Here is a 25,521-nt window from a genome sequence, read left to right as displayed (position 1 = left end):
AATTTTTAGAAAAGTATTTTTGAAATGGCAAGTGAAGTGTCAGATCGATAAAATTTTACGGAACATAAGTATCAATTGCAGGTCAGCACAAAGGACGGAGCTATGGATGTATATAACTTAAGACCATACAAATTAACATAATTGGAAGCCTAATCTTCAAAATTAGCAGTTTCCTTTACACAGGCTGAAAAGTTAGCAGTAAACTAAAGTTGCCACTTATTTTATTCCATAAATTGGCTTCAATACAAGAAAGGAATAACAGCTTTTCTGCTCCTAGGATAATCTTCTCCAAATTTTTCCAGATACCACTTATGATTAGCACATGCCCTAGGAACCAAATTGGCAAATGTATAAAGAAAAAATGCAAACCCAGTCCAGGACCATGTCAACACAGTCCATCCAAGCCACTCCATAGTCTCACCAAAGTAGTTGGGGCAGCTTACCAGCTCAAACAACCCTCCTCTTGGGATCTTATACCCACCACCACCTCTCTTTAACCCAACCAAAACTCTATCCGACCATATATTAATCCACATGCCCGACGCAAACACCAGTAGCCCGCTGCAAAACTTCCACCAGAACCACCCATCACTCTCATAGTCCTCTTTATAGTTAGACACCCACCTGGCCTGCAGGTAAGCGTTCAATAAGTTAAACGCGAATGCCATCAGGGCCACGCTGATTGGAAAACCGCTAGCAGCTTTAGTTTTCTGTTTATCGGTATTCAAGTACAGGCGGATAGGGTAGACACAGGTGCGGTGGAAGTAATGGATGAGATAAGGAGACATAAGAATCAGTGCTTTGGGATTGTTAGCATGTTGGCCGAAAGGGAAGAGAAGAAATGTGAGCCAAAGAGTGGGACTTTCCATGAGGAACCAGGCCAAAGGCGGGGAGATGCTCGGGCCCCATCCAGGGCGATTGTGCTTGCCATATGGGGCTTGAAGGAATTTGAGTGAGATGAAGGTAGGGGGTCCTATGAGGTAGAGAGCCACGAGGCTGTTGTGAAAGATTCTTTGATCTGAGAAGGCCATTTCTGAAAATCTGTTGTGATTTGGATTGCAACAGAATTCTTGTGAGGTGTGAGATTAAAAACCCGAGTCCAAACTCAAGTTATGGGAAGACTCCAACATCAATAAGCGGAACAGTTTTGGACAAGGCTTTCCCGTACGTCAAGACTTCTAGTTGGATTGTTGTATCTTGGATGCTGATGCTTAGATCTGAAAAATGAAAAGAAAAAAGAAACGGAAATCATTAACAGGACAATAATAGAAATGAAAAATTTAAATTTGAAAGGTGAAATTTTTTTTTTTGCAACTACAGAAGTAAATGAATAAGGAAGAAAGTTAAAGATCAAAACTGAACAACTCAAATAGAACTTTCCCAGCACATTTTTTTGTTATTACTTCCATGGGCACATCAACAAATATAGAAAGGTTATTTGAATTTAATAGGTAAACAAGTATTGAAAATATAAAAGGAAAAGACAGAGTAAATGAAGACAGAAAATTCATTCTTTATTAAAGAAAATAAATAAAAACAAGAAATCACTTGCGTTCAAATTTTCCAAATTTGATAAGGATATTTCTACAACTAGAAAGACTACTTACTGATAACAAGACAAATGAAATCTGATTGTGACAAAAGTAAAACATAAAAGTAATTTAGAGAAACATATGCAAATTGTTTTAGCCTTTCAAAATGAGTAGCCACAATGCAAAAAAGAGGACATAGAGATCACTGTAAATATGAGAAATCCAATCATCAAAATCATATCCTCAGCACATGAACAGGGTAGTTCAAATTTGGTTTATTTGGATTATAAATTTTTAAAGACTCAAAATTTAAAGGTACACCATACTATAAATTTTTCAATATTATCTCAGAAAGTTCATAATCCACATAAACCAAATTTGAACACCCCTAAACATGAATGATAACATGGTTTCCTCAAAAAATAAAATGATAAGATGGTCAATTCTGACATCCCAAAGTCAGTATAAGTAATAAATAACATCAAAAGATCATTTTAAAAACATATGTTCAACAAGTTTTAATAATTCACTCACTGCAGAAATGGTGATTGTATAAACTTATACATGCATCTAAGCTTAGACGCGTGATTCAGAATCCCAAAAGCACACAAAAAATCAAAACAAATGCACATGGAGCAATTATAATTTAGTTTGGCAAGAAACAGAATAGAGCTATGATTTAACAGCACTATCATCTTATTTAGATACGTAGTTATCAGTATCACGTTGTAGACTGTAGTTAATTATGGAAGTGTGGAACTGTTTGTTAACTGATAACAAACAGAAAATGACAAACAAAAACAGATGAGTTCATATGGTTCAGGAAAAGAAATCCTCACTTTAGTTTATTATGGACAACGACAGGACCAAGTAAGATGATTCTCTAAAACAGTCATCCAGAAGAAGCATAAAAACAACAATCGCCGTGCTTTTCCAAAAATAAAAACACAGATGTGTCTGAGTGACAAAAGCCAAAAATATCGTGGTCCTTTCATATTATAGATAAACCTTCATTATACCTCCAAATCTGCAATTATCACAGCATTTTAATTTAAAATTTCCATCCAACATCTTGGAGAACATCAAGTACCACAACAACGTTATATTAAACGGCAAGCCAGAGCACCTAAACCAAATTTTACTCAGAATAGAAGTTAAAACAGAAAATTATAGCAACAATCACTGCCATAAACTATACTGATGAACTCAATCTCAATTCCAGAATTCAATTTTCTTAAATTTAAAAGAAAACTTAAGAAAATCATAATATCCACTCAAAACATTTAAACTACATCAAAACAACAAAATGAACAAACAATTATAGGATCAGGATCATGATTATTATATTACTAATTCCCATCACATTCAAAAGTATCATAAATCACTCCACAGAGTAAATATACAGAACTTGACAAAAAAAATACATGTTCATGAATCAATCACCATGGTATTCATTACAAGGCCAAACAAATCAGTAAAGCAACAGACTTTAGAAATCTAAAATGAAAAATAAAAGGACCCATTTGCTAGCTGATTAACCCAAAACAAAAAAATCACACTAAATTACTAAATTCTCAGTGCAGAATGAGATTAATTTAAAAAAAAAAAATAGAAATTTTGGAACTTACCTTCAAAACCGAAACCAGAAACGGTAGAGTTCAATTTCTATAAATCTTTAGCGGCTTATTGTTATGATCATGTTAATCTGTTTTCTTGTAATTGAACTTTTATTCCCTGTGTTTTGCTCATCATATACGTGCAGCTACGGCAACAAGGGAGCATTCAATTTCATCGGTTGCATCAAATGTACAGTTTGGACCCTTGTATTAGGCTTAGATTTCATTTTAGCCCTTAATGTCTATGGACCCCTTTCCAAGAAATCAAGTTTCGTGAATTTATATTTTACATTTTTTATAGCATATTTTACAGTTAGTTAATAGCAATGTTATCAAAAACCGACCCGTCAGCAAACTAGTGAAGATAGAGGGTAAAGGGTTAGAGGTTTAATCAGGGTTAAACTGTGGTTGAATCTGTATTTTAAAAAATAATATATTTAACATTTATTGATATAATTTTATGGGAAACAAATATTTTATATAATAAAATTTATTAAAAAATAAATATTGCATAAATTATTACATATTGAAAAATAATAATTCAAAAAAAACAAATATATTTTATTGCAAGAGTTAAATATAATTTCTAAAACTCGTAGTTTATATAGTATATATTATATATAATTAGAGACTTTATACAAATAGAAGAACTTGATCTGATGGTTAGCAGTGCACATAAAGGACATCAATGGGCAGAGTTTGACTCCCACACAACTTTTATTTTTAAAGAGGATTTTGTACACTGTAACTGGACTGGTGTCGGTTAACTGGTTTAGTTGTTCCAAATTTCCCGATTACCCGACCGGTTTGGTAAGCAAACATCAGGTTTCTAATATCACGGTATTGGTGCAGCTCGAACTAGCAATGTGATCGGTTCTCGATTTTTCCGGTCAAACCGGCCAGTTCGGTTAGGATTTGACAACCATGGTTAATAGTGAGTATGCAAAACCCAACATTTTATATAAAAAAATTAAGGCTTAACTCATTTTTGGGTCTGTTTTTTTTTGCACATAAATTCCCTATAGTAATACCACATCATTAAATCCCTCCACTTTCATTTTCAGTATCCCGATGTCACTTAATAGATTGAAAATTATATTTATAACATTTCGACTATTAGCAACCACTATATTTGAAAGTGCAGTGCTAGTTTACACCTAGACCCTAAAATTAGGGGCGAATTTGCCCCATTTCCCCCAATTTTGTTTTATTAAAAAAAGAAACCAAATCAAAACAAACACGTCGTACGATTTCTTTAGCTTCCAACTCGAAATCCTACGCACATCTAGCCCTAGCTCTCTCAATACTCAATACTCAATACTCAATAGTCACCGTCCCTAGACAATAGACATGCTCAAAAATTAATACTCCACACCAATTCGCGCTCTGACATGGATTCATCACTTTGACATAACTAAAACTAAATTTAACCTTTTTTCACTTCTCTCTCTACAAAATCAAAAATCAAAACAACACTTCTCTCTCTAGGGTTTCCAAAAAAACAAGTGCCCACAAACGTCGAACACCTTGCGTGCGTAATAATTGCTACCTCGTTTCCAGCTGAATTACTCTTTTTAACTGTCAATTCGTTTTGATCGTGCACGTCTCCAGAATCTACACATTCAACTCTTTAGCTGGTTTTTCCGATTGTAAGAATGCGAGCTTCTTATTTTACTTGACTGCTTGTTTCTTCATTGGTGTTTTTCTTCTTCGTTTGAGTGATTGATTGGTTTTGTTGTGTGTGTTGTAGTGATTAGGGTTTTGAGCTGAATTATTTTGTTTTCTGTTACTGTTGTTTGGAGAGAATGTGAGGATTTCAAGTGTTTGTTTGGCTTTGGAGAAGTAATGTTAATGGTGAAAATGAAGCTTTTTTCGCTACTACGCCGAAATACTGGTCTGTAGTTCTTGGCAGGAAATTGGTGTTTTTCTAATTTTAGCTTCTATGGACTACATTTTGTTAGTGTTGAAATATGACTCATTTCATTAGGTTTCCTTTGAATTAAAATCTGTCTATAAGTTCAATTGAAGTGAAATCTTCCAAAATCAGGTCTTTTGTAGGCTTGTAGCATGAACCCATTCCTTTCAAATTGCCTTTTTTATATAAAGTTGAAAAGGCTGAATATGTACCTTTAAACATGAACATTAATTGAATTGAATTTTGCATTTTCAGACTTTTCAAACTTAAGGCGGGCGAGGATAGATTTGTAGTTTTGTTTGAATCTTACAGTTTGATATTTTTCAATTTTTTTTCTGTCTTATATGCTGAGAACTCTTAGGTTAAACTGCTATATTTTGTTTGCTGGTGCAGTTGATAGGTTATATGTGCTGTTGGACCTGTCAATTCATAGGAAAAAAACTGAAGATCACTTGAGATTTTCATGTTGGTAAATGTTGAATGGTTGTTACCATGGACTTGAATGTTTCACCATTACCCGAAGACGATGAAGATAATTATGAAGATCATGCAGAAAAATACGCCCCTCCTGAAGAACGTGTCATTTCTGGTGCTGAAACTGCTCGGCGGGTACTTTTTTATTTGCTGTTTGCATTTCATTGAGAAATTTGTTGCTAAATAAGTATTTTCTGTTCTGATTCTATTCATTTGATTGAATGAATAGCAAGAACAAGGGAGCTTACAGTTGGACTTGACTGCAGTCTGGTTGACTTAGTTGATGTACCTGCTAATCTTCTTTTGAGATTATATTAAATAAGTCAATTATTTCCTTACACTTCTTCAAATAATTTATTTCTTGAAAAATTTGTGTTTCATAACACTGAAAAATGAATTTTAATTCTTATCTTTTGCCATTTGGAGCGTGTTAGAAGTAACCTAGTCATAATAAAATAAATTGTGAAATGTTTGGATATGTAAGAGTTCCATATCCATTCGTTTTTTTAGTTGAGATAGGAGACATCATGAAGCTAGAGAAATGTAATATCTGTGGTGGATGATAATTGGTGGTGATCAACTGCCAATTTTTCCATTTTTATATGTTTATGTGATTGCATATATTTATGTCACTTTGTAGAAGCAGGAAAATGACTACTCATTTTGAATCGCGATAGTCAATTTGAATGAAATTGACTGATTTTTTCTTTTAAATTATAAATCACAATCTCTAAGCAATTGATTTGTGGCCTGAATACGAGAAATATAAAATTTTGGGGGGCTAATAGACCCTTTTTCTGAGAAAGGGGCCATAGAAGGTGCTACGTCAGATGGACTTAAAATCTGGGTGCTTAAAGTTCACCAAACACATCCAGGTAATCGGGTCTCTCTAAAGGGAAATAAAAACTAATATGTTAACCTGTTCTTCATGACATATACCCTCCTATAAAAAGCATGTTAGCTAGCTTTGTTACATTTACCATAGCTGTTAAAGTGGCGACTTGCGAATATTGCGTATATGAGTAGTATCAGACCAATCTTTGCAATGGCCTATGCATGGAGCCATGGCGGTTTTGGATTGGTTGCTTTAAAAGGGATTGGTAATGAGATGGCTGTTAGTTTTCTCTCTGTCTCTTCTTGGCTATAGTAGCTTCATTTGCTTATTCCCTTAATTTCTTGCTGTCCAATATTTATGCATGTCTGTTTGTGGTAACTGACATGTTATGGATTGTTTCTGTATTTTGCTATCATGCATGGTCATCAACTTTGTTTGTCTTGGTTAGGAGCGTGAAGAAAGACGCAAGCGTTTGAGAAATGATCGTTCAGATGACAGATCCGTGCATGTCCCTCGGCAACCAGCACATGACCAGTGCATTCCATCCAAACATCAGAAAGTTTATGATAAAAGTAGGCTTCCTCATGGTATGCTTCTTGTTCAATATCATTTGTCAGAAGTACTATTGCTTGTGCTGATATCCTCCCAGTATTTTGAAAGAAAAAATGTACAGTATCTCATTTTATAGAATTATCTTTGTAATTTTCATATGGTGTTTACATTTCTGATATTGGAGTTTCTTTTTTGGGTTAATTCGCGACAACGTTTTTTTTTGAATTGTATACTTTTATTATTAATTTGAACATGTTCATTCAGCAACTCTTCTTAACTATGTGAGACAAGATATCCAATACTTAAAAGTAGGATTGGATGATATGTCTGTTTTGGCAAGGAATTGCTGAGAAATGTGAAGCAGTTTTTTAATTTGGCAATGGCATAATTATGAACCATGCAATCTTTGTTGTGCTAATGCTAAGGGCCAATCTGTGCAGATAGAGGATATCGCTGCATAATGATCTTTTTTGTGGTTCTATGTTGAGGTATCGAGTCTTTATGTAGTGCATCGCTACGGTGAATAATGTTTTAGAAAATTCGCAAAATGACTTGGATCAAAATGAAAACAAGACTTCACCTTTTCTGAAAATATACCTAAATGTTTGTACTTGTCTAAATCAAATAATACCCAAACAGTTACAGTAACGAAAAAAGATAAGAACTTACCTGCAGAAAGCTTTTGAAGCTTTCTTGTAGCTTAGGTGGCATGCGAAGAAGTCCCTTTCTGGGGCTTGCAATTGAGGATACCCGAATAGTTACAGTAACGAAAAAAAGATAAGAACTTACCCTGCAGAAAGCTTTTGAAGCTTTCTTGTAGCTTAGGTGGTACGCAAAGAAGGCCCTTTCTGGGGCTTGCAATTGAGGAAATGAGTCGATTAAAGTCATAGTGAGGTTTTACAGTAGCAACAGTTGCGACAGTCATAATGAAGTAACATAGTACACTAGATTCTGTCTCTTAGAGCTTGTCAATGTCATAGCTCTACACCAGTGCCATAAAATTCTGTGACATAATTTCAGGTATAAACCTTATTGGCTGTTTCTGGAATCACGTTTACCGTTTGGAAAAATGAAATGCGGAACTAGAATATTAAATCAGGTGGCTCTTTCGCTTCCTGTTGTTGCTGAATCTTAGATTGCTACATAAATGGTCAATGGCAAAGAGTTTTGGTCAATTTAATTGCTCGCGAGTCGTTACTCATGACACTTTGTCCAGTATCATGTAATTCACATTATCTTATGATTCAGTGAGTTTTGGTCTCTTTCCTTGTTACCTTTCACTAGATCTAAGAAATTGATTGTTTGGTCAGGAGGGCGAACTTTGATCTATGTTCTGTATGATCCGAGGATGACATGATTGCTTCGTCTTGAAAATAATATCATGTGTTTTTTAGCTGTTGCTCAATCAAGTTGTTTTTAAATTTTTTTAGGCTGGTTGGATTGCCCTCCATTTGGTCAGGAAATCTGCGGCTTTATAATTCCTTCCAAAGTTCCACTCGGTGAATCCTACAATGACTGTATCCCACCTGGAAAAAGATATTCATTTAAACAAGTTATTCATCAACAGAGAGTACTAGGAAAAACAGTAAGTGCTATGAACTTAAATGTTAAAACTCCAAGCATTTCTATTATTCCTACTTAAATTCACATGCAACAAGGAGAAACGAAGTTGCATATTTGCTTCTGCTGGTCAGGGATTATTATTTGTATGATACTTAAATTTAATTTATGATTTTTCAGCTTGGTTTGGTGATTGATTTGACGAATACTACCCGTTACTATACAACAACAGATTTGAAAAAAGACAGTATTAAGCATGTTAAGGTGAATTCCAGTATTATGTAAGCTTTTGGGCTAGTGTCTTGGGTAACTGTAATTTTGATTGAAATTTAACTTGAATTTGTCTACTTAGATTCAATGCAGAGGCCGAGATTCTGTACCTGACAATGCATCTGTAAATAGCTTTGTTTATGAGGTATTCTTCTTCCTTGATATCCTTTTTCTGTGCTCCACTATCTTAGTATATTAACTTCTCTCCTTAGAATGTCTATATCCATTCATATCTTTTTGGTATTTATGTGGACCATTACTTAAAGAATAATTTGTGATGGTTTGCCTGGTTATTTGTGGTGTTAAATTTCATGATTTTTTACCACTAAATGACTTGAACCATGATTGAGCAGACCATTATGTAAGAGCTGAGGATGTAATGTAAATTCTTGCATAAACATGATGTGGATTCACTCAATATTGCAGGTCTCTCAGTTTCTCGTTCGTCTAAAATCTAACAAGTGTATTCTAGTTCATTGTACGCATGGTCATAATCGTACAGGATATATGATTGTTCATTACCTTATGCGAACAATGCCAATATCTGTTACACAGGTTTGTTTCAATGTGTGCTTTATTTTTTCCTAAGTAGGTTTGGTGCCATATACTTGGTAACATCTTGTTTCTTGGTGCTTGTGCAGGCAATTACATTATTTGCCGATGCACGCCCGCCAGGAATCTATAAGCCAGACTATATCAAGTCCTTGTACGAATTTTATCATGAAATTAAGCCAGAAATGGTTGTATGCCCACCAACTCCAGAGTGGAAGAGATCTTCTGATTTGGATCTTAATGGTGAAGCAGTGCTAGATGACGACGACGATGGAGGTTCAGCTGCTCCTTTGCATGTATGGATAGTCTTTTAATTAAAATCAATTTCCAGCTAATGGCTTTCTTCTTCATGGTTATTATTAGTGAATGATTTTATGAACAATGCTTTTTTTTTCCACTATATGCGGCTTATATTAAAGCTGGCAAGTTATTTTATAGGGACTAAATCTTCTGGCTAAAGTTTCCTGTTTGTGAAAAAAATGTTATTTCAGTATAATTCAATTTGCTGGTCCTTCATTTGCGTAATGATCCTACTTGACATGCATTAGGCTGTGTTAATGCAGTCTGTTTTTCCTTGGTAGCAACTATAGGAGCATTGCTTTTCCTGGTTGCATGCTCAGAAGGCATGAGCCAATGTATTGAATTAGACTGTTTTTTAATTTTCAACTGAGTTAATCTATGACTAAGTTTACATTCATGCATATAGATTTTAAATAATGGATTTTGAGTTCAAGGATTTCATATGCTGAGAGGTTAATACAAATCCTATGACCTTAAACTCGTCATAGATTTGTCTCAAATCATAATAGGCTCCAATTCATGTAGTTCATAAATGAAGTTTTTGTGATAAATCTAAATTCATGTCCCCACAGGGAAATAGCCTAGCCTAGGGAGATTTGAACCTCCCTTCCTGTTGTAATAATAATAAAGAAAAGTAAATTTAGATGCATGATTCAGTTTGACATCCAGACATAGCATTATAGATCTTAGGCTGGTTGTAGGGTCCACCTCTAAATTAAGTTGCAAGCATTTGGGTAATTTAACAATGCAGTGCCATAAATTTCATTGGACAGTTGCTTTGAAAGGGAAGTGGAATGGAAAAAGAAAGTTTAATGATGAAGTGTCATTCTGTTGTAGTCTTGTAGACGAAGCTCATCAGAATGTGGAGTTGGCAAGTTATTTACTTGTGTTGAGGTGGTTTTTGAATCCTATGTCTCAATAGGCAGGTGGTAGATACAGTACTTGGAAATAGTTTATTAGGTATAGCATGCATATTGAAGGTTATGAACTGTGCTGTGTTTGCAATTGTTTTCTAGATGTACAAGGATACATAAAACTGTGGTTGACCTTTGCTCAATCTATGCTTTATGGTGTAGAATAGTTTTTCTCGGTATCATATGGGTCCTGTGTATCTCTGTGATGTGTTGTTGAATTATCTTCTTTTTTACCAGGAGAAAATAGAAGAGAGCAAGTGCTGCATGTTCTCGTGCAAATTGGATAAATGGCCTTGAAAGGGAAATGGAGTTTTCTTTTCCTTAATTATGAAAGAATAAACTAAAAGATGATCATCTAATGTATTCCATGTGGCTGTTTCTACATTTATTTTATTGTTATATAATTACTTTTCACATGCTTGCAAACATTGACACGAGTTTTGGGACCCAAATTCTGGTGCTAACTGTACATATAACATAGCTTCTGTTCAGTATACATCACATATGTAATTTTCTTGGGCTTTAAATGTTACATCAGTGTAAGCATGACTTCTTCTGATAGAAAAGAGACTATAGATTTGTATCTGAGAGACACAGATTCTGCATAATCTGTGAATCGTTTGATATTCTGTCATCAAAGAATTTATAGTACTTCATATTGTTCCAGGATAATCAAGAAACAGATAAAATAATGACAAATGATGATGTCATCGGTGATGAAGTACCGAATGATCAGCTTGATACTCTACGAATGTGCTGCTACCAGTTGCTTAAGCAGAACTTTCCTGTAAGACTGCTTCTATGACCTATAATCTCTCTTCCGTATTTTTTGCATATTTCATTAGTTTGTGAGAGTCTTATTATATGTCTTTTTCTGTCAAAATCATCCTGCCACTTACATGTGTATGCACACTTGTGTTATTCTTGCATATCACAGTGATTGCAGATTTGCATTGTTTTAATGTTACTTGTTTCTTGGTAGACATCTCATACATCTCATTTTCTTCTGTTCATTTGTTTAAGTGATGCATTTCTAGTCGTCGGTACTTCAAGCCGTCTTTTCTTGGTCTACAATCTGCATGAAAGGTTTGCATATGCTGTTAAGTGTATCTAATGGAGAATGTGTTTGAGATAATTATAGTTTCTCTGCTTGTTATGTTTTGGTTGATCAGAGCTAATAATTGTTTCACCTTGAATTTCAGGTGAGAGCAAACCCGCAGTTCCCAGGGTCTCATCCAGTATCTCTCAGCAGGTCTCATCTACATATTCTTTTTGTACATCGATCTCCTCCTCTTGTTCTACTTACCTTCTTTCTATAATCTCCAACTACTTGTGCAAAAGCTATGCGGCTCTGTGATATTAAATTTGCTATGTTACTGGATATTTTGTTATTATATAGTATATTTACTAGCTTGTGGAACTGTTCTTTATTGAAGTGGGTCAGATCTATTTGGTATAGAAGGTTGATAATGTCCTGGTTTTTGATTAAACCATTAAAGAATGGTAACCCTCGCATCTATGTTTAGATTTTTAAAATAAATGTGTTATATTCCTGTGGTAGTGGTAAAAAAAAGTAAATGATGGAGGAGATGGAATTGTAAAGAAAAGAAGTTATCTTATTTCATACCCAGCAAATGATTATCAAGTGATGACATTTTTTATTACTCCACCTGAAATGCAAGCATAAATATCGAACTCTCATATAAATATTCATCAATTATTTACTAATCATTTGTCTTATATGATGTAAAATGATCTATTGCTGCTGTACAAGACTTTCATACGATTGCATATTGATATCGCTATCAAGCCTTTGGCATATATCATAGTTCAAATTAATTTATCTTTTGCAGCTATTGGTTACTGTTGTAAAGCATTTTTTTTTAATTTTGAGTTCAAAAGAGGATATACAATGCCTTTATGAATTTGTGTTTATGAAGGCACATGGCAAGCTAACAATGTTGTTTTTAATTTGATGCTGTATTTAGTAAATGATGTGACACCTAGTCTTGGACATCCTTTTCAACTTTGCTCTCAGATACAATACATTCGAATATGTATTGGACTGGAGATGCATGACAACGAGATATAACCATAGGTATTTTTGTGCAAGACTATCGACCAAGTCTTTCACCTTACTCATGCTCTGTATTTTGATCTAATTTCTTCAGCACTAGAGTGCTATAGGTGAGAATGTGCTTATTCATAATCTGTGAAAAGAGGATGGGATCCATCTTGGAGTCTTTCCATTGGGTAGTCGAACTGCCCCTTCTCTTGATGAGTTGATAACTTGATATGTTGGGACTGGAAGGAGGTTTTTGTTTCTGTGCCATAGCACTTGAATGTTTAGTCATTATGATACTACGGATGATACATCTTATTGTGTTTTTTTTTTCATACCTGAAAAAGATAACTGATAAGTATTAATTTGTCACTTTTTTGTTATGATAGAATGGTCAGAATTAGGGACCAAATTTGTCAATTATTCTTTGGTCCCATTTGTAGGAATAAAAGTTTAATTTTGTTAAATTTTCCATGTTGTGACATACAGGGACAATCTACAGCTATTAAGGCAGCGTTATTATTATGCAACATGGAAAGCTGATGGAACACGATATTTGATGCTAATTATGATGGATGGATGTTACTTGATAGATAGGAATTTCAATTTTCGAAGGGTCCAAATGAGGTTCCCTTGCAGAAACGCAAGCGAAGTATGTATATAAGCATTTACACTCCTAGAATGGTTTCTTAGTATCTTATTACTACTGCTGCTTGTTTGGATGATTGTAACTTGATTTTGATTATCTCATCTTCTTTTCTAAGGGTGTGGCTGGTATTGATTAGCTTTTCTTCTTTTCTAAGGGTGTAGCTGATAAGACACACGTGACACACCACTGTACCTTACTTGATGGGGAAATGATTATTGACACTGTGCCAGACTCGCATAAGCAGGAGAGAAGATACCTCATTTATGATTTAATGGCAATTAACCATGTATCTATTTCAGAGGTGAGATAAACGGTTATGGCGTAATGAATTTCATGAAACTGTTAGATTACTTTATCAGTTTCCAAACATTACTGGTCTTGAGTTGCCAATGTAAACCAAGATGCTAATATGGATTTGCATATTTATAATGCACACGAAGATGCAAACATTGAATTGTTTATTTACAACATGAATCTGAAATTGCAAATGATTTCAACAAAATCTTATGGTAAATTTAACTTTGAGAAAGCAGAGAAGCTGACTATCTTGTATTATAATTCTTCTTTGTACTAATTATCTGTTGAAATGCGAAGCTTTTCTCACAAAAGAGGCTGATGGAAATACTTCAAAACTGGGATAATGAGTTTCATCTTGACAACACTGTTTCCCCCCTTTTTTTGGCCATGGGAAGTTTGAAACCTAGGATTTGCTTTTCGACAAGTTGACCGCAGAAAACAGAGAAGGCCAGTGTGATCTCCCCCAATATTGGCAGGCTTAGCCTTTAGTTGTTACAAACATATCAACTATATTTGGTTAATAGTAAAAATTTCACATTTGGTGAAATTTTTAATGTGCCAAAAATTCCAGTTAACTGAATGCTTTAGATTTCTCAAAAGGTTAGAGTGAGATTGGAGAACTAAGACATGGATGCCTGTTTGGGCTGTCAATCAGCCCACATGAAGTGACTGGACATTCGCGGCAAGCACCGGTCTATCAACTTTGTAAACTTAACACAGTTTAATTAAAAATAAAATATTTTATAGTATGCTTTTTTGCTTGGCTTACAGAGAGTGAAATAACCTTTTTCAGATTTTTAATCCCATTTGAATTTACCCTATCATAATAGTCATCTTTTCCCTGTGTATGGATATTATTTTTGTGATTAAAATGAACTAGTTGCTAAATAAATATTTCTTGTTTCAGGTAAATTTCTTTTGTTGTCACATCATCAACTGCACATATTCTTTTCTTTTTACTCCTTTCAGTCTACTAATAGTTTATAACTTGATATTATCTTAAATTGCTACAGAGGCCTTTTCACGAACGATGGAAAATGCTTGAAAAAGAAGTGATTGATCCTCGGAACTTTGAAAGGCACCATATTTACCAGAGTAGGAATCCTTATTACAGATATGACTTGGAACCATTCAGGGTATGTAATTGAAAATCACCTGTGTCATGTGTGTAACTGAGAACCATCCGTGTCATGCAGTTATACTAATGATTTGGTTTAAGGTGTTTACCAGGTTAGAAGGAAAGATTTCTGGCTGCTTTCTACTGTTACCAAGCTTTTGAAGGAATTCATTCCAAAGCTTTCACATGATGCTGATGGTCTTATTTTTCAGGTGATTCAACACTAGCGCTCGAAATATAGGATAGAGGAAATTTCATTTTAAGTATGTTCCATATTTGGATGTCTTGCAATTATAAAGGTTTTGCATTTACATGCATGGGGTACAGTTAGGAGGTTTGAAGGATAGCACAGAGAGTAATTTAGGGGTGATCTACGGTCAGTTCTATCACCAAACTGCGTAAAAATCTCTAACCGTTCGGTTTTTAAAAATTTCGGCCACCGAACCGAATTGGTCGAATTTGTCTTGAAACCAAATTTGACAGAACCGAAATATTTCGGTTCGCTTCGGCCGAAAACTAAATTTTTTCCTGTTCCTGTATAAGTACAAAAAATTAATACAATTCAAAGAAAATCAAACTAAATTTGAACAGTTCCTGAAAGATTATTACTCAACTGTCTCATTGATCAAACATGTAAAACTTTAACAGTACATTTAGATAAACGAATCCACAACTTAAAGCATTTCATGATTAAAAATTAATTTAACACAATACAAACAACATTTTAAAGTTCAAAACTTAAATAAAATCACAATTTCATAATAAAATTAAAAGCTTAGATTTTTAACAATCGATCTAGCAGCATCAACAAGCTTCAAGAAGACATCAGGCGGCGGTGGTAGCACCAGGCGGCAGCGGCAGCGGCAGCAGCAGGAACAAGCTTCGATAAAAATTCTTTAAACTGATAGAGATGAAACAAAGATCCAGCTGATTTTATCAAATTTTGTCCTAACTACAACAGGAAGTGAAGAACATTAATTAAGATAGAAATAAAAATGGGTTTACGAATTATTGAGAGTTTAAAAAAGAAAAAAGAACCATAAAAATGAAAAGAAATAGAGAGAAGGGAAGTGTGGAGGGGGCAGTGGAGTGGAGTTGAGTATTTAGGTTAGGGTAAAGGGTCCATATATTGTGTATTTATAAGTATCTCTAGAACTACATAGTTTTATAATGTGGTCAGTTTGGTTATTATGGTTATTTTTTTGTCATAACCGAAAACCGAACTGAATTTTCAAATTTTCAATATTCTGACAGATAATGAACCGAATTTTCAAATTATATTTTTGTTCGGCTAATTCGGTTATGCTCATCCCTAGAGACTATCATTTGTATGACTGATCCAAACTTAAAGATGTCTTGGACTACTTTAGCATGGTGAAATTGTTTTGATCTTCTAAGAACGCTGAGCATCTATGGTAATCACCTCTAATCAGTTGTTAACTGATGATCTAGCATGTAATAATGTCTTGCTGCAGAGGGCTTTTTTTTCTTCTTTGCCACTCATTTGTTGTAGTTCTGCATGTCTGAGTGGGGGGGAGGGAACGATCAAGTTGTTTTTCAAGAGTTACAGATTGGTAAAAGATGAAGAAGTGTGACTGCTCATTTTTTTCCATGCCAGGGATGGGATGATCCCTATGTTCCACGCACCCACGAAGGGCTTCTGAAGTGGAAATATCCTGAAATGAACTCAGTTGACTTTCTATTTGAGGTTCTCTTTTCAATTTGACCAGACTTCCCTTGCCTTATCACCCTCAAATTCTCATTGACAATTTCTTCTGACATAAATTTAATTTTTTGGTAGGTGGATGCCAATGATCGCCAGTTAATGTATCTGTATGAGAGAGGGAGGAAGAAGCTGATGGATGGGAACAGGGTTGTATTTAGAGGTTAATATGATTTTTATGTTAATTTGCATTAGATCTTCCCTCTCGATATTATTAGCAATTTGGGCATTCTAATGCGTTTCAATTATCACATTGTCTTGCTTTTATAACCATCATTTGTCACTGATCTTGCTGGTATAAGTCTGGTAGGAAGTTGGGTGTTAGGTTTCTGGCATGCGATTAGCAGCTTTATTTTTCATGGCTGCATCTCTTGTTGATGAAGTAATTTTCTGCACATTGATCGAGTTATATGATATCTTCCATTTTTTACTGGATAAACAATTTGTATGAAGTAATCAGTATTCATCATGAGTAATGATTGTGGAAATGAATTGTAAAGTGATGTCTATATTATCTACCTGTCTGCATGACTATCGATAAACTTACTCTGTCTGCATGATCTTGCTACTGATGTGTGGTTTTAAGCCAACTTTGAGTTCCGGAATTTAGTTTCTGAGTCCAATTTGAATTCCTGAACTTGCAGATGGTTCAGATCCATCTTCATACTCTGGGAAAATCGTTGAATGTTCTTGGGATTCAGAGGAACAAGTGTGGGTTAGTATGCGGATCCGGACAGATAAATCTACGCCAAACGAATTTAACACCTATAGGAAGGTACATATCAATCATATTTTGTTTGACATGCATGTTTAGCAGATTAAGCGCGCTGGACTAATTTAAGTTGCTTTTTAAAAATAGGTGATGCGAAGTATCAAGGACAACATAACTGAGGAGATTTTATTGAACGAGATTCACGAGATCATACGGTTGCCCATGTATGCTGATAGGATAAGAAATGAGAGTAAAGCTCACCACCCTGCACGACGTAGGTGATGCGTAGCTAGCCACCAAGGTTATTTTGTGCATCTTTTTGGTCAAAGTTACGAGATGCAGTGATGGCTCAAGCATGCTGAGGTTGGATTGTTATATCAACGTGAGGGACGCCCCTGCGAGATGTTATGTAATTAGCTAGAGCTTTATTATAATCTCATAGTCATAGTGTGTGCTAAGCTGGTGAGTTGTATGATCCGGTTGGTACACTCTACTAGTCCCAACATTATTGTCTAAATGGATAGTTGTTCAGGTCAGGGAAATAGGAAGTAGGATCATCATGTATATTTTTATGTAGTAATTTATACTTTTTCTTTAGAAGTTAGCCATTTTTTCAGAACCAGAGCCAAACTTTTTATGCTCGTCTACTTGCTTTCAATGTGAATATCATTTTTTATAATTGGGGTTTTATTTACTGCAATTTTCTTCTTTCTTCCAATCTTCATCCAGCACTCAATATTGGTATAGTATTTTATTTTGGTGTTCATAATATTATTTTTTTATTAAGAAAAATGCTGTTGTTTCACACTGTAAAAAATTAATATGTGAAAATTAGTAAACGTTTTAATATTCATGATTTTTTTTAATTCTAAAAATGTTTACATTTTTAAGGTAGGATATTTTTAGATGTGCTTTTGGAATTTGGATTGGTTGATAAATTGGACAACTCCATTCAATCTACCCTTAAGCAACTCAGTCCTGTTTAAGGAGTAATTGAGCAAAGGTTCAATTATGTTGCTGAACTTATGACAAGATTAAAAAAGTTATGCTCATCTATTTTGATAAATTAAAGATAATTTTTGATTGATTAAAGATAATAGTTTCTATTTTCTTATCTAATAAAAATAATATTTTTTATTTTTAGGTTGATTAAGGATGAAATTTGGTTATCCAAATCATTAAACTTGTTCATATTAATATTATTTTATTTTTAACTGATCTACATAAAGAAAATTTTGTCCTTAATTGATCAAAATAGTTGAAAACAAATTATTTAACTCTTAGTCACAAATTCAGGAACCACGGCGACCTTTTAACTCAAGAAGAATTTGCTGGAAAAGTAGGAGAAATGCTTATTACATTTTTACAGAGAAAAGAATATTGTTTTAATCTTTAATCAAAGTTTTAGAAAGAGTTGAGAGTGTGGTTTATGCAGACCAAAATAAAAATGTCCCCAGCTTGAAATAACAGTGCAGATCCGCCGATCAATCCACATTCAGAGAAGGCAAGCTCTGTCAACAAATAGGGTTTTTCTGATCAGAAATTAAATTAAAATTGACTCCGATTGATTACGCGATTTTCTTGACTGTGGCAGTCAATAAGAAGAAGAAAAAAGAAGGAACTAAAAACGATCGCATGAATGAATACCTCAGCGAACAAAATTCTCTTCTTCTTATTGGTTTCTTCTTTGCTCTTAAGCTCTTATGTTAATGGAGAGGATTCATCGTCATCATCATCCACCAATAAGTTTCGGGAGCGCGAGGCTAGCGATGACGCTCTCGGTTACCCTGAAATGTGAGTTTTTTTCCCTTTCTAATCAATCAATTTTTATTCATTTGTTTTTTTTTAGTTTACATTTTGATTATTTTTTTTATTTATTTGTTTTTTTTTAGTTTACATTTTGATTATTTTTTTGGATTGGTAGAGATGAGGATTCATTGTTGAATACACAGTGCCCTAAAAATTTAGAGCTCAGATGGCAGACTGAAGTTAGCTCTAGTATTTATGCTTCTCCTTTGATTGCTGATATTAATAGGTATGTATGTCTCATTTTTATTTCTGTTCTTATCTGTGTTATCTTTTAATTTTGATTTTTTTTCTTGAAATTGTTTTAGTGATGGGAAGCTTGATATAGTGGTTCCTTCTTTTGTTCATTATCTTGAAGTTCTTGAAGGTTCCGATGGAGATAAAATGCCAGGTAGCTTTTTTATTATTAATTTCAATTATATGATAAAACAACAACAAATTCTCTAGTTAAGGTGATGATTAGGAGGTTCTGAATAGCGAGTTTATTGATTTAAATAGAATTTGTATAAAATTAGTTAATCTCTTGAAATCACATTTCAGCATTTAAATGCTGCTTCTGTACTATCAAAAAGTTTAGATGTTTGAATCGAAATGAAAGAGAGATGTACTTCTAATTCCTTGGGAATATTGTGGAAAATATAAACTTTAAGCTTGTTTGTAGTAGCTTGTGCGTCAGAATTCAATCAAATTTCAATTCTTTTAGCAAAATCATGTCAATTTTAAAGTTTTGTTGTTCCTTTTCAAATGCGTTGTAATTTTATCTTAAGTAGAAAGTATTGAATTCCTAAACATGAGAATTGACTAAATAAAATTCTATTCAATTAAACTTTTACATATTTTAGACTTTCCAAACAAGGGGTCAAGTTAATAATAATAGTTGACTGCATTTTTAATCTTCCAAGCCAAACTACTCTACATCCTTCTTCGGTAATGTAATATCAGGTTGGCCTGCTTTCCATCAGTCAACGGTGCATGCGAGTCCTCTTTTATATGATATTGACAAGGATGGTGTTAGAGAAATTGCTTTGGCTACATACAATGGTGAAGTTCTCTTCTTCAGGTACTTTTTCTGAGAATTTACTGGTGCGGCTTTTACTAGGTTATCAAACACCATTAGTCGTCAATTGATCTTGACTTGCAAGCTCATATCATAGCTGATTTATCTGATACTAATTTTAGGGTGTCAGGCTACATGATGACAGAGAAATTGGTGGTACCTCGTAGGAGAGTTAAGAAAGATTGGTATGTGGGTTTGAATATTGACCCTGTGGATCGTTCTCATCCAGATGTTCATGATGACCAAATTATCTTGGAGGCTATGGAAAAGAAGTCAGAGGCTCGTAAGTTTAACTGACTTCCTGATGAAAAATGATTGTGTACTTCCTGCTGGTGCTGCTAATCTTACTATTATAGTTTTTGTTTTGTTTTCTTGTTAACTATGCTAGCCGGTTATAGCCTTAGTTGTCTTCCATAAATTGGATGAAATTTTACTTTTAGGACTCCACTAGTAGTATACCGAACTGTAATGTTTAATAGTCTCACGGATGTTGTAATGTTTGTACTACTGTAGTATTCTTGTTTGTTTCCAGTAGAGCAGACATAAGACAAAGCAATCCTATGTCTCTATGGCTTCCTATTAACATTTTGAGCCTGGGAGTTCCGATACAGATGTATAATGTATCCTTTTACTGATGCTTATTTTTGGCCTCTTTACTAGAAATCCAAGGAAATTTTGAACATCTCTTTAATAGCCTGGTTTTCTGTGATAGTAAATGCCGTCTCTTCTTACATTCATTGATAATATCATTAAGTATTTGTTAATTGACAGAAACAACTGGAAGCACACCAGAAAAGACCAGTTCAGGTTCTGGATCAACAGAAAGTATTCTTCCACAGAATGGAACTGATAATGTGAATGAGAATAAAACAGAGCCTTTAATCAAACTGGGCACAAGTGCTGATGATCCTTCTAAAAGTACTGAGTCAGTTGGACTAAATAATCCTGAGAACGGGAACAACACTGGGTCAGTTGGGCTAGATAACTCTGAGAAGAGGGACAGTGCTGGGTCAGTTGGAACTAATAGTACTGAGAAGGGAACAAACACTGGGAGACGACTGCTGCAAGATGACCACACCAAGGGTTCCCAGGAAAGTGGTTCAGAATCCAAGGAGAAGAACAGTGAGGATGTTCATGAAGCAACTGTGGAAAATGATGAAGGGTTGGAAGCAGATGCCGACTCTTCGTTTGAGTTATTCCGTGACAGTGATGAACTAGCTGATGAGTATAGTTATGATTATGATGATTACGCTGATGATGGCATGTGGGGAGATGAGGAGTGGACTGAAGAGATGCACGAGAAATTGGAGGATTATGTCAACATCGATTCACATATCTTGTGCACTCCTGTGAGTGCAAAACCTTAATTATGCTTTTTGGATCTTCCTTGATGGATGCAAGTGAGATATATTTCTGGCACTATATTGTAATTTGGTTATCTTGTTTTCTTCAGGTCATAGCAGACATCGATCAAGATGGCGTATCCGAAATGATTGTTGCAGTTTCTTACTTCTTTGATCATGAGTAAGTTTTCTTAAAATATTTTTAAATGTGTGTATGTGCTGCTGCTCCTGTATTTTTCTGTACTCTGAAAGGTTTTAATTCCTTTTTGTTCTTGAGAAAGAAGTTGATAATTTTTTAGTGAATTTGGCACACATTAATTTTTTTAAACATTAGTAGTTATTAGCAGTTAAACTACCCCATTTTTGTTTGTCATTTAAATGTGTTCATAGTAAATTTGTACGATTTTCAGGTATTATGACAATCCAGAGCATTTGAAAGAACTGGGTGGCATCGATATTGGAAAATATGTCGCTGGTTCTATTGTGGTATTTAACCTTGATACAAAGCAAGTTAAGTGGACTAAAGAATTGGATTTAAGTACCGATACTTCCACGTCCAACCGTGCATATATATATTCGTCTCCAACAGTGGTTGATTTGGATGGGGATGGAAATTTGGACATTCTTGTTGGAACTTCATTTGGCTTGTTTTATGTCCTGGATCATCATGGTAAGATCTAAGGAATATCTTATGCTTCTTTACTCCTGCTCTTTTAGATATTTTCTTGAGAAAGTTACCATAAATTTTAGATTACAGTACTAAGTACTTCCTCACAAATATGCCTTTTACATTCATTCAAATGTTTATTGGAAATGATGCCGTGATTGAGAAAATAAATTCTCGTGTCATGCCTTTCAGCCATTCTGCACTATTAGGAATATTGCTCCTTAACCCTTTTATGTCACTCTTTTCAAGGCATTCACAATCTTACTGCTACTTTATCTTGGTATCATGTGTGCCCCTTTGTGTTTTCTGAGATGGGTTTTAACTCCTACCTCTGTATTTTCACTTTATTTTTTCAAAAGCTATAGCAACTAATTACTGTTTCTGTTATTTTCTATGTGGCTTGGGAGGATTTGTAGTTAAGCTGAAGGAACAAATTGTTGGTCACTTATCCACAATACTTGCTGTCCTGGCCTACTTTTGGTTGGGTGCTCTTCGTTAGGATAATAATTTATTGATAGTTTTGCAATTGGATTTTTGTTTGTAGCTTCTTTTCTGTCACCTTAATTTCTGGTTATCTTGATGCGTCCACTCTTGATCTGAATGTATTTTATCCAATTTGGATACCTTTAGTAAGATTGTTTATTTTACTTATTGTAAATGGACTTGAAAACATATTGGATTTAAAGATATATTTGCACAGAATACTGAGAGACATACATGTTCATGTCTGGCAAGGATTAAAAAGAACTGTCCAATTCATCAACCTATTCCTATCTGTGCAAAAAAGAGAGGATGTGGTAATCCTAGATAGGTGGAAAGTAATCCATAAAGATGATGTCATCTACTCTAGGATTGTGGCCTTTGGGTCAATTTTTTTTGATGTTCTTGATTTTAACTGCCCAGAGAATTTTGAGACTAAATTATATTTGTTTTCATTCAGGAAATATTAGAAAAAATTTCCCCCTTGAGATGGCTGAAATTCAAGGTGCCGTAGTTGCAGCTGATATCAACGATGATGGCAAAATAGAATTAGTAACTACAGATACACATGGAAATGTTGCTGCTTGGACCTCACAAGGAAAAGAAATTTGGGAGAGGCATCTAAAGAGTCTTGTTTCCCAGGTAAGTTTAAATCCTGCAATTTTTTCAAAATATTATAACTTCTCTGTGAATGATTTATGGGTTCAGTCTTTATGTGTAATTATTGATTCCTCTCACAAAGATGGCTAATTGCCTGATGCAAAAAGTGTCATGCCTCCTTTGTTTATCTAAATTCATGCAATTTGCTTGGAATTGCGATAGGAACTTATTTTCTGTTTTTCCAGACGCAAGTTGTACTGTATTTGTTGATGAATTGCTATTGATTGAAGTACTTACACTTATTTCCAAATTCAAATTTTATTGCAAATAAGTTTTGAATTCCATATCTCTACTTCATTAATAAAGCTTATTGAGGACTGGATGGTTGAAGTTGGCAAGATCCGTTTTTATTTTTCTTATGCTTGGAATTTGGAAAGGCTAATTGAATATTTTTGGCTAGGGGATAATAGATATTTCTTTTGTAACATATCTAGATTGAAGGATAATCTGCTTTACTTCTTTTTTCCATTGAACAGAAAATTGGTTTATTCTATCTACTGGTTTAAGTCATACTAATCCTGAATGTGTGATTGCTTCTGCCTTCTAGAATCTTGTTTCCCTTCTGTGCTGTTTTATCCCCGAGAACATAAAAAGTAGTTGGGAGACCTGAAACATAAATTAAATACATGATATCTTATAAATACATGTATGAAGTGGTCCATGATTGACATCTCTCTCATACATCATCACACATCTCAGGGCCCAACTGTAGGTGATGTTGATGGAGATGGCCGAACTGATGTTGTAGTTCCAACACTATCAGGGAACATATATGTTCTTAGCGGCAAGGATGGCTCAGATGTTCGTCCATACCCATATAGAACTCATGGTAGGGTGATGAATCAAGTCCTTCTCGTTGATTTAAGTAAGCGGGGGGAGAAAAGCAAGGGACTCAGTCTTGTGACAACATCATTTGATGGATACTTGTACCTTATAGATGGGCCTACTTCTTGTGCTGATGTTATTGATATTGGTGAAACTTCGTAAGATATACCTGCCCTGGTAATTTGAATTTTTTACTCTCTTCTTTTGTATAAATTATCAAAAAAATAAATTCTCTTTGCTATAGGTATAGCATGGTCTTAGCAGACAATGTTGACGGCGGAGATGACCTTGACCTAGTTGTCACAACAATGAACGGAAATGTGTTTTGCTTCTCGACTCCTGTTCCACATCATCCCCTCAAGGTAGGATGCATTTGAACCTAATCAGTGGCCTACATTCTTGATATTCACCTGATGTTTATTGTACATTTGTGTATTTTTAGGCTTGGAGATCAGCCAATCAAGGAAGAAACAATATTGCAAACCGTCACAACCGCGAAGGGGTCTATATTACACCTTCATCAAGAGCCTTTCGTGACGAGGAGGGAAAGAACTTCTGGATGGAAATTGAGATTGTAGATAATTATCGATACCCTTCTGGGTCTCAAGCACCATATAAAGTCTCTGTAAGTTTCTCCTTCCCGTGCATGTAACAGCTTTTCATCAAGAACTCTAGCAAAAGTCTTGCAAGTCTAATTTCCAATTGCATCAATGCAGACGACCTTGTTAGTTCCAGGTAATTATCAAGGTGAGAGAAGGATAAGGCAAAATGAAACCTATGTCCGTCCCGGAAAATATCGCATTAAACTTCCAACAGTTGGAGTAAGGACTACGGGAACAGTATTGGTGGAGATGGTTGATAAGAATGGAGTTCACTTCTCAGATGAGTTCTCTCTCACATTTCATATGTATTATTATAAACTGCTAAAGTGGCTTCTAGTCCTCCCAATGCTTGGGATGTTTGGTGTGCTGGTCATTCTTCGTCCACAAGATGCCGTGCCTTTACCATCATTTTCACGGAACACTGACCTATGAATTATGTCATCCTGTGTCAATCTTCCATGCCGAGCTGAGTAGATAGTTTGAGCTGACCTGTCAGGAACTTCAGATGGTTAAAAAATTGGACCACACGAGGAGCATTGGTGGAGGGGTTTCAAGCGATCTGTTTAATTTTTGGACAGTGTAAGATCGGAACTTGTAACATAATTAAAGTTGAGATGAGTAGGTATTTTACATTGTTATACGAAAAGATAGGGAGGCTAGATGTTAATGTTCTTCCCAAAATCAGATTTTAGCTCTGAAAATTGAGTTATATCCGGAGACAGTAGATCAGGAAATACATGCTCTATTTGATTCCCTAGTCCCTGGATATTATCACCACATTTTCTTCAGCTGACTAATTGTAGTGCCTTCGGTAATTGTTCTTTTTTAGTTTTACCTGACATTTTTTAGCCAAAAACCAGAGGGGAAAGAGAGCTATAATGTCCATTCAATAACCAATTCTCGCCCCCGGCAGGGATCATTGATTGTTTCTTGGAATAGCACCTACCATAAGCAAGTAGAAAATGAAAACCGTTCTTAAGCGTTTAAACTTATCTCCGTTT

At 34.8% G+C, this 25,521-nt stretch overlaps 3 protein-coding genes across 6 annotated transcripts; 2 read left to right on the top strand and 1 right to left on the bottom strand.

Annotated features, from left to right (window-relative positions):
- Positions 1-132: 132 nt before the first annotated feature.
- LOC126665560 (steroid 5-alpha-reductase DET2) lies at positions 133-3,351 on the bottom strand. 3 transcript variants are annotated; one of them, XM_050358389.2, is made up of 3 exons: positions 3,161-3,351; positions 2,372-2,559; positions 133-1,217 (listed from the first exon to the last, which is right to left on the bottom strand). In XM_050358389.2, the coding sequence occupies exon 3, from the start codon at positions 1,029-1,031 to the stop codon at positions 240-242; it is 792 nt and encodes a 263-aa protein (XP_050214346.1). In that variant the 5' UTR covers positions 1,032-1,217; positions 2,372-2,559; positions 3,161-3,351; the 3' UTR covers positions 133-239. The 3 variants fall into 3 exon arrangements, with proteins under 3 accessions (XP_050214346.1, XP_050214345.1, XP_050214347.1); XM_050358388.2 differs by lacking the exon at positions 2,372-2,559; XM_050358390.2 differs by lacking the exons at positions 2,372-2,559; positions 3,161-3,351 and adding an exon at positions 1,363-1,384.
- A 1,038-nt stretch (positions 3,352-4,389) lies between these two features.
- LOC126665556 (uncharacterized) lies at positions 4,390-17,755 on the top strand. 2 transcript variants are annotated; one of them, XM_050358383.1, is made up of 18 exons: positions 4,393-4,797; positions 5,457-5,672; positions 6,821-6,959; positions 8,355-8,509; positions 8,665-8,748; positions 8,837-8,899; positions 9,181-9,309; positions 9,396-9,602; positions 11,188-11,307; positions 11,723-11,772; positions 13,072-13,234; positions 13,386-13,532; positions 14,542-14,664; positions 14,759-14,857; positions 16,264-16,353; positions 16,447-16,531; positions 17,013-17,143; positions 17,228-17,755. In XM_050358383.1, the coding sequence occupies exons 2-18, from the start codon at positions 5,544-5,546 to the stop codon at positions 17,360-17,362; spliced, it is 2,049 nt and encodes a 682-aa protein (XP_050214340.1). In that variant the 5' UTR covers positions 4,393-4,797; positions 5,457-5,543; the 3' UTR covers positions 17,363-17,755. The 2 variants fall into 2 exon arrangements, with proteins under 2 accessions (XP_050214342.1, XP_050214340.1); XM_050358385.2 differs by lacking the exons at positions 16,264-16,353; positions 16,447-16,531 and having other exon boundaries at positions 4,390-4,797; positions 17,228-17,367.
- Positions 17,756-18,506: 751 nt separating this feature from the next.
- On the top strand, positions 18,507-25,335 carry LOC126665554 (protein DEFECTIVE IN EXINE FORMATION 1). The gene is made up of 13 exons (XM_050358380.2): positions 18,507-18,874; positions 19,005-19,115; positions 19,195-19,277; positions 19,829-19,946; positions 20,066-20,226; positions 20,715-21,292; positions 21,397-21,467; positions 21,697-21,956; positions 22,894-23,075; positions 23,793-24,076; positions 24,163-24,280; positions 24,361-24,543; positions 24,635-25,335. The coding sequence occupies exons 1-13, from the start codon at positions 18,720-18,722 to the stop codon at positions 24,950-24,952; spliced, it is 2,622 nt and encodes an 873-aa protein (XP_050214337.1). The 5' UTR covers positions 18,507-18,719; the 3' UTR covers positions 24,953-25,335.
- The last annotated feature ends 186 nt before the right edge of the window (positions 25,336-25,521 follow it).

This window comes from Mercurialis annua, linkage group LG1-X (assembly GCF_937616625.2).
Source record: "Mercurialis annua linkage group LG1-X, ddMerAnnu1.2, whole genome shotgun sequence".
NCBI lineage: Eukaryota > Viridiplantae > Streptophyta > Magnoliopsida > Malpighiales > Euphorbiaceae > Mercurialis > Mercurialis annua.
This window is presented reverse-complemented; position numbering and strand designations above follow the sequence as displayed.

Excerpts from the sequence above, each read along its gene's own strand:
- LOC126665554 (XM_050358380.2), top strand. The coding sequence starts at position 18,720 with ATGAATACCTCAGCGAACAAAATTCTCTTCTTCTTATTGGTTTCTTCT. Across the intron at positions 19,116-19,194 it reads TTGATTGCTGATATTAATAG|TGATGGGAAGCTTGATATAG; the intron begins GTATGTATGTCT and ends AAATTGTTTTAG. Across the intron at positions 20,227-20,714 it reads GGAAAAGAAGTCAGAGGCTC|AAACAACTGGAAGCACACCA; the intron begins GTAAGTTTAACT and ends GTTAATTGACAG.
- LOC126665556 (XM_050358383.1), top strand. The coding sequence starts at position 5,544 with ATGGTTGTTACCATGGACTTGAATGTTTCACCATTACCCGAAGACGAT. Across the intron at positions 6,960-8,354 it reads TAAAAGTAGGCTTCCTCATG|GCTGGTTGGATTGCCCTCCA; the intron begins GTATGCTTCTTG and ends AAATTTTTTTAG. Across the intron at positions 16,354-16,446 it reads CAGTTGACTTTCTATTTGAG|GTGGATGCCAATGATCGCCA; the intron begins GTTCTCTTTTCA and ends ATTTTTTGGTAG.
- LOC126665560 (XM_050358389.2), bottom strand. The coding sequence starts at position 1,031 with ATGGCCTTCTCAGATCAAAGAATCTTTCACAACAGCCTCGTGGCTCTC.